This window comes from Belonocnema kinseyi, chromosome 7 (genome assembly GCF_010883055.1).
Source record: "Belonocnema kinseyi isolate 2016_QV_RU_SX_M_011 chromosome 7, B_treatae_v1, whole genome shotgun sequence".
In the NCBI taxonomy this organism is placed as follows: Eukaryota; Metazoa; Arthropoda; class Insecta; order Hymenoptera; family Cynipidae; genus Belonocnema; species Belonocnema kinseyi.
In genome coordinates, this window is record NC_046663.1 from 122,561,129 (window position 1) to 122,569,801 (window position 8,673).

An 8,673-nucleotide genomic window follows, 5' to 3' on the forward strand; every position below is an offset into this window, starting at 1 on the left:
AAATTAAAATACCGGAATATATAACGCAAACTTCAAATAAAAAACAAGCTCAAGACTCACGAGCATCTGAACATAAATTTAACTATTTTGGGACTCAACATAATCAAGAAGATCAATATCATCAAATTTTTAATATTAGCGAAGAAATTAAACTTGATACTATAAAGAAATTATTGCGTTTAGAGCATTTAAATCAAGAAGAATATACTCATGTTAAAAAACTTATTGATAACAATGAAGACATTTTCCAAATACCAAACATAACATTCCGACAGGAGACAGTCAACCCATATTAAGAGACAATACAGACTTCCCTAAGCACAAAGAGAAGAAATAACGAGACAGGTCCATGAACTATTACAGAATAAAATAGTAAAGCCGTCTCATTCTCCTTACAATTCACCGGCTTTTCTTGTACTTAAAAAACCAGATTCTCATGGAAATCGAAAATGGCGAATGGTTTTAGATTACCGAAAATTTAACGAACAAACTACAGGAGATTGTTACCCTCTCCCTAATATCACAGACATCTTAAACCAATTAGAAGAAGCCCAATATTTTTCGGTTTTCGACCTGGCCAGTGGTTTTCATCAAATAAAAATGATTCCGGAAGACTCACACAAAACTGCATTTTCACACCCTACGGACACTATGAGTTTGACCGCATGCCCTTCGGGTTAAAGAATGCTCCTGCAACTTTCCAACGTTTAATGGATCTCGTTTTAACCGGTCTTCAAGGAATCGAATTATTTGTATATTTGGACGACATAGTCTTGTATGCGAATACCCTTGAAGAGCACGAAGAAAAATTTACAAAATTGGCAAATAGATTAAGAGAAGCAAATTTAAAACTCCAGCCAGATAAATGTGAATTTTTACGCCCAGAAGTAGTTTATCTTGGACATGTTATTGATAAAGAAGGAGTCAGACCCGATACAAAAAAACTAGAAGCAGTAAGAAATTTCCCTATCCCAAGAAAACCTAAAAACATAAAAGAATTTACAGGACTTGCAGGATATTATAATAAATTCATAGAAGCTTTCTCCAACATCGCAGCTCCACTGAATAAATTATTGAAACAATTATTAAATCAAGAAATACGAAATAATAGAGAATTATTAAATCAAAAAATACAACATCCTGAAGAATTACTAAATGAAGAAATACGAAATCATGAAGTATTATCAATTCAAGAAATACGAAATGCTGAAGAATTATTAAATCAAGAAATACGAAATAATAGAGAATTATTAAATCGAAAATACAACATCCTGAAGAATTCCTAAATGAAGAAATACGAAATCATGAAGAATTATCAATTCAAAAAATACGAAATCCTAAAGAGTTATTAAATCAAGAAATACGAAATAATGAAGAATTATTAAATCAAGAAATACGAAATCATGAAGAATTATTGAATCAAGCAATACGAAATGATAGAGAATTATTAAATCAAAAAATACAAAATCCTGAAGAATTATTAAATAAAGAAATACGAAATAATGAAGAATTATCAAATCAAGAAATACGAAATCGAGATAAAATATTAAACCAAAAAGAACAAAAAAACGATATGAGTGAATTTAAAATAAATCCTACTAACGTTGAACCAACAATAAGTGGAAGCACAATTTCAAGTTTTACACTCGTTAATTGTGAAAAAGAAATCAATCCTACAACAGGAAGATCCAAAAATCTAAGTTTTAAGACAAGAAAAAATCAAAGCAATTATCAATGAAAAAAAATTATGATCCTGCTTATGAGCATCTACTTAACAATTTAAAAATAAGCATTCAAAATCGAGATGTACAACTATTGAAGAAAATGATTTCAATAATTACAAATCTTATAAATAAATTAAGTACTAGTGAAGAAAGAAATGACATAATTAAATCAAATCAACAAGAAGAATCAAATTGGAATGTTATAGTACCAAGAGGCAAATCAAGAAAACAAAATCCAGAAACATACGAGAATTATGCAGAAGAAAATAAATACATTACAGAAACTCTCCAGGCAGAAGAATCAAAAGAACAATCAAGAAATATATATTCAGAAATTAAAAAGCGAGGTAGACCACGTATGGCTATGCTCAATAAACATAAGGTAATCCCTACTCCTACAGCTAAAAAGAGAGGTAGGCCTAGTAAAGGAAATATAACAAATCCTCAAACAATAGAAGACCCAGATTCTGATCCCGAATATTTTAATTATTTAAAAAATAAAGTTAAAAGAAATAAAATAAAAAAATTTAATAAAGAAAAATACCAGAATCAAGCAAAGATGACGATAAGAATTATAATTCAAGCACCAGCGTATCAAATGAAGATGAAGAAGGACAATATCAAGAAGAATATCAAGCAGAAGATGCAGAAGAAGGATATCGAGAAGATAATGAAGATGAAGAAAATGATAATGGAGAAAATCTTGAAGAAGATAGTTGCGACGAAGAAAACCATAATTTTAGTTATGAAAATGAACATTTTATTGATAATAAATTCAACAACAAAAATTTTAATACTAATTCTCTTGATAATGATAATGATGATAAAATCAATGATACTGACAAGGAACATAATATTGATAATGATGAAGAAAAGCAAAATAAAGAACTTCAAGATGATCTTGAATATCTAAAGGCAATAGATTCAGTAGATAATCGCCCACCCCCAGAACCACCCCCAATTGAAATCCCAGTATTCACCACATTTATTTCAAACAAAAATATTGTAGAATGTCGTGACAAAATGTGTATGAGGAAAGATAATTACGTATATTTTACAACCACTGAAGGAGAACCTCGCGACTTTGGGTCCAGCATTCTCGAAAAACGCCAACAATTACCAAAATTTACTAAATTTCAAAAAGGACTCGCGAAAGAAATTCTAAAAGGTAAGAAATTTCATATTGCATTACCGATTGAAGGAGAAATAAAAGATAATCTTACAGAAAGATTGAAAAATATAAAACTAAGTATATTCTATAACTTAATAAAAAAATTGAAACTAAAATCATTTATTATAACAAATACTCCATATGTAAATAACATACCATGGGAAGAAATATTCAACATACTACAAGCATCATTTTTTGATTCAAACGTAAAAGTTATTATTTGCTTGGGAATAACACAGTATCCCACTAAAGACACAAGATAACAATTCATCGAAGAAGACAACTCATCGGCAGTAGGAGGTCATAAAGGAGTAACAAAAACATACAACAGGATTAGACAGAAATATTTTTGGGAAAACGTGAAATTAGATATCCAAAAATACATACAATTATGCTTACAATGCCAATTAAAAAAATTAGTTCGCGTAAAAGCGAAAAGTCCGATGGTTATTACTGATACACCCGGTACAGCGTTTGAAAAAATTGCTATGGACATAGTTGGTCCACTTCCTAAAACAACATCTGGCAATATAAACATTTTGACCATCCAGGATAATTTTACAAAATATTTATTAGCTATAGCCCTTCCAAACCAAAAAGCCAGTACTATATTGGACGCATTTATTAAAAGATTTATTTGCATTTATGGTTCGCCAAAAGGAGTATTAACAGACCAAGGAAAAAACTTTTTGAGTAATTTGTTAAGAAGATTAGCAAAACGATTCCGAAAGAGACAATTTAAAACATCTGATTTTCACCCACAATCAAACGGATCGCTTGAAAGATCTCATCACTCACTATCAGAATACCTTAAACAATTCGTGAATAAAAATTCCGAATGGGATGAGTGGTTAGAACTAGCAACATTTTCTTATAACACAAGCGTACATGAAGGTACAAAATGTACTCCATATGAACTAGTCTTTGGAAAAATATCTCGACAACCATCAAGTGAACCACCGCCACCACATGAAAAACTTGAAACTTACGATGACTACACAATCAAATTAGTAACAAGACTACATGAAATGCGAGCTGTAGCAAGATGAAACTTAATAACAGCCAAGGAAAAGTCTAAAATTTATTATGACAGAAAGTTTAACCCACAAGATTTTAAAATAGGAGATAAAGTATTTTTACTAGAAGGAGGAAAAATAAAAAAATTCGATAATCAATATTCAGGCCCCTATCAAGTACTAGAAATTTTAGGAAATTGAAGTGTCAAAATAAAAATAGATAATACATCAAAAGTTGTACACATAAATAGACTCAAGATCTCGCATATTGATATTCAATAACAAATAAGTAAATAAGAAAAACAAAAAAAAACATGTAAGCAACAGAATTTTAAGCAATTTTTTTTTACCTTTTAAATACATAAAATTACAGATTTGATTTCGACTATGAAAATACAACATCAGCATAGAATTGAAGAATTATATAATATAATAGAACGACATGTGAACATAATTACACTCTTCCCAGCATTGATTATGAATGATGTTTATAAATTTAGCGACAAACGAGTAAAAAAATGGGCTTTAAACATCTATAATCCAGAAACAACAAAAGAAAATATTCTTTCCATCAAAACAAGAGGACATGAAGCATATTATAAACTAATATTGAGTCTGAGACAAACAAACCAAGAATTTCTGGCAGAACTACTAGAACTAATATACTAATTTAAAATCCACACAAAGACCATCATATCCCTGCAAAACAAAACAAAAACATATTTTCAACATGGACTACAAATACAGAGAAAAAATTACGAAATTATTTAATGAAATAATAAATCAAGTGAACATAAAAACCCTTTGGCCATTTCTACTTGAAAATGGAATCTTCGAATCGGAAAACAGTGACGCAATAGCTTGGTCTAAACATATGGAATCACCTGACACAATCAAGGAAATAATCAACACAATCACAAACAAAAATCCTTACGCTTACACTAAATTCAAAAAAGGCTCAAGCAATCAAATCAACACCGATTGGCAGATAGGCTAGAACAAAAACGAAATTAGGTATTTAATTTCCGTGAATTAAATATAAAAAATAATAAACCTAGTAACAAAAAGATCAATCAATTTCTTTTCTCTTTAATAAAATCAATAAAGAAAATTATATGCAATAGCAGCAATTAACTGCTAACACTGAAAAACCTCCTTTTCTAGATCATGAAAAACACTATGATCCGACTTTCCAATCTTTTACTACTTCTTCTATGGGCAAACATGACATGGGCCATCGTCGGATAGGACTGTGGGTCGAATCAACTAAGTATCACCACTATTTCCCTTTGAGAAGTAGGAGAATGCGATTTGCCCGAATCTCATGTACAGGTAGAGAAAAAGTACATTCAATTATTACAATTAAGCGGCTTTACACATACTAAGGTCACCCAATGTAAGCTAGAAGTTCAACGCACTATTTTATACTGTGGTATGCATAAACATACTTCAGCGGTTTTAAATGGATTTAGCATATATATCCAAGTTATTACAAGAGAAAAATGCAAAATGTTACACCAATCAGGATCAATAAAAATGATCTGAACCTTACAATTTTCAAATGTACCAGCAAATGATACAAGTACCTTTACCGTACTCCTCGCGGGATCAACAACTACAGATGGATATTGTTCGGGAACCCAATATTCAGATCCTTTGGGATCATGGGACAATGTAATTGTTCAAGCGATAGTAAAAATAACATTATTCGAACAAATCGCTAATGTAAATTGAAACACAGATAAAATTCAGCTACGTTCAGGAACATCATGTCCACTGTCAAACACAGTCTGCATTTATATGGAAAATGGCCATACCTTTTGGGATCCTCTACCTAGAGATATCTGCGAATCGAGAAAATATAAAGCATTATATGAAGGAATTGCAAACAAATCAATAGATAAATCAGTCTATTTTTCAATAGATAAATCCAGAAACCTTTTACTCATTAGTAACTCAAGATATTACATTCGTTCTCGCACAAAAATCTAACAAACCAGTTTGCAGTTTTATGCTAACAAGAACAGAGCACCGAACACTTCTAATATTTGAAAATGCAAAAGAAAATACATTTTCAAAACAAGAACACTTACAAGTTGAAAATATGGACATATTCACTTATGTCAATTCCAAATTCGTGTATACAGAAAGACATATTCGAGCAGAAATAAAAAACCTTTATCGCGACGCACTAGTACAAAAATGCCGCCTTAAACAAAGATTCCTAAAAAGTTCACTAATGTTAGCAACACAAGCGCCCGATGAATTTGCGTATCACTTGATGAAAGGACCAGGATATATGTCAGTGATCGCAGGAGAAGTAGTTCACATCGTTAAATTTCTCCCAATAGAAATTAAATACAGACAAACTGAAGAATGTTATCTTCAACTTCGTATATATTTTAAAAATGATACATATTTTCTAACCCCCCGTACACATATTTTATTAAAATCAGGCACTCAAACTAATTGCAACTCTTTTGTACCAGCAATGTATGCATTAGGTGATTTATGGTATAAATTATCTCCTCATCTTTCGCAAACAAATGATCCAGAAATATTTAAACCTCAAACAAAAGAAACGTGGAAATACAGAAACCCAGCGTCTTTAGCAACAAGCGGCATATATTCCCAATCAGACCTAGATAAATTAAGATACCACATAATGTTTCCCGCAGAAAGACCAACCATTTTAAACACTATAGCCAGAGGAATGTCAGGAAAACGAACAAAAAGTCATAAATACTCAATAATGAATCTTTTTGATGAAGAAACACTAGAAAAAATAGCGCACTCAGCATGGGGAAGATTTTAGACCATATTTACAAACTTTGGTACACGAAAGTGCAGGAATTATTGAAATAATTATTATAATTAGGTGTTTTAAACTAATAGCTGATACATTCATACACGGCTATGCCTTACATAATGTGTACGGATGGTCAATTCACATAGTAGGAGCATTGTGGGATTCAGTCACTAACCTACTTTTACATCTAGGAAATAAAAACCAAAATACAACTGAGAGACAAAACGAACCTACCAAGGGCATACGAGAACACAATTCTTCAGTCCCAAGTGAAGTGATAATAGACACAAACCAACACAACGAGGACACAAACAACACTACAGGTACACATAACAGCACTACAAAAGCAACCCTATATCCTCATTCTCAAATTCAAGAAACTCTACAAAACCCTATATATTCAATACGCCTATAAGATCAATAAAAAATGTCTGACACCTCAAGAACTAATATAAAGAAAAGAAATGTTAAAAAATTAGATAAACACTTTATTAAACATGGAGGATTATTACCACGTTATGACACAAATATTCAACATGATTCAAACAACGAATTTCAATTTGTGGTAACACTTAAAAAAAACCAACAAACTGTAATTAGCACATCAATAAACGAAGGCACAGCCAGAGAAAACGCGGCAAAAGCACTCTTTAACATAATAATGGGTACTCAAAACACAATCTCACCTTTCTGCAGACCACCACTTACAACAAAACTTACAACAAAAAATTATCTCAAGAACATTGCTCATATTGCAATAGAATACACGCTTTTGAATTTACGAAACAGCCACAACACGAAAATACACACAGTGCTCAAATTCCCCCTACGCAGATAAAAACAATAAAACAAACAATGCGAAGAGCTATTAAAAAATATTCGAAGTAAACATACAATAAAGTAAAATATTGCATTTCTATATTTTTTTAATAGTAATCTTTCTGATCTTTTACAAAGACAATCTGTACTTCAGGAAAACCCTCATCAACCTCAAGATTAACAATCCGAACTGAGAAATAAAACAAACATCATGAATCAAGTGGAAATTAGATCATTTGCAGCTCTTCAACCAATTAGAATTGGTGCACACAGAACACTGGAATTCCTGAACGACACACACATACTAGACGATTTTATAATTAAATATGGTCTAGAACAGAGATTCCCAAACTAGTGCCGACGGTCGGCGGCCCGACCGCGGTCGGGGGAAGCCACCCCGGGCCGAGCAGCCCCCTAGGGGGGAAGCCAGCCCGGGCCTAGCTCCTCGGCAGCCCCCCGCTATGAGGACCCTTTCATTGTCATGCGATTTAAGGATGTTTCAATGACTAAAATCTTAAAGACATGGCTCAATTCAATTCTAATTATCTGAATCATTTGCCTGATGTCATTTCAAGAAAATGAAAAAAAAGTTGATAAACATCGGTTAACATTTCAAGTAATTAAGCACATCTTTAAGTACATGCAAAATTACAGGAATTGTCAACTGGCATTGAAGATATTAACCGATTTTGATCAACTTTCTTTTCATTTGCTTAAAATCAGATCAGGAAATTGATTCAACTAATTAAAATTTAATTTATTAACATTTCAACACATATTAATTTTTCTCAACCGGCTCTAATTCTCTCGCGTGAAACATGAAACCTCCCGCATGACCGACAGTCAAGTATCCCCCTTGGGTTCTAGTAAAGGGGAAAAAATGGTAGGGTGGCGGCCCTGCCCCTCCCTGAAAACTGCAAAAAAAGTTTGGAAATCGCTGGTGTAGAACCACCAGAATTGACTGTATATCAAGACTTGACCTTTCCAACGATAACTCTATTTTATGCAAATTTAAAAATAGGAAACCATTATGTCATCGAAACTGGCGAAACTGCAATTCTAGCAGGAAATAGAGCAGCATTAAGAACGCTTCAAGAATTAATGAACACTTACGACCTTTGTGAAGAACACCTT

At 32.1% G+C, this 8,673-nt stretch overlaps 1 protein-coding gene across 1 annotated transcript; it reads left to right on the plus strand.

Annotated features, from left to right (window-relative positions):
- The first annotated feature begins 665 nt into the window (after positions 1-665).
- LOC117176666 (uncharacterized protein K02A2.6-like) lies at positions 666-3,944 on the plus strand. Its single transcript, XM_033366919.1, has 5 exons — positions 666-953; positions 1,931-2,106; positions 2,261-2,466; positions 2,596-2,892; positions 3,316-3,944. The coding sequence occupies exons 1-5, from the start codon at positions 666-668 to the stop codon at positions 3,942-3,944; spliced, it is 1,596 nt and encodes a 531-aa protein (XP_033222810.1).
- The last annotated feature ends 4,729 nt before the right edge of the window (positions 3,945-8,673 follow it).

Coding starts and splice junctions, on each gene's coding strand:
- LOC117176666 (XM_033366919.1), top strand. CDS start 666: ATGCCCTTCGGGTTAAAGAATGCTCCTGCAACTTTCCAACGTTTAATG. Junction 954..1,930: donor ATACAAAAAAACTAGAAGCA/GTAAGAAATTTC, acceptor GGAATGTTATAG/TACCAAGAGGCAAATCAAGA. Junction 2,467..2,595: donor CGAAGAAAACCATAATTTTA/GTTATGAAAATG, acceptor ATAATGATGAAG/AAAAGCAAAATAAAGAACTT.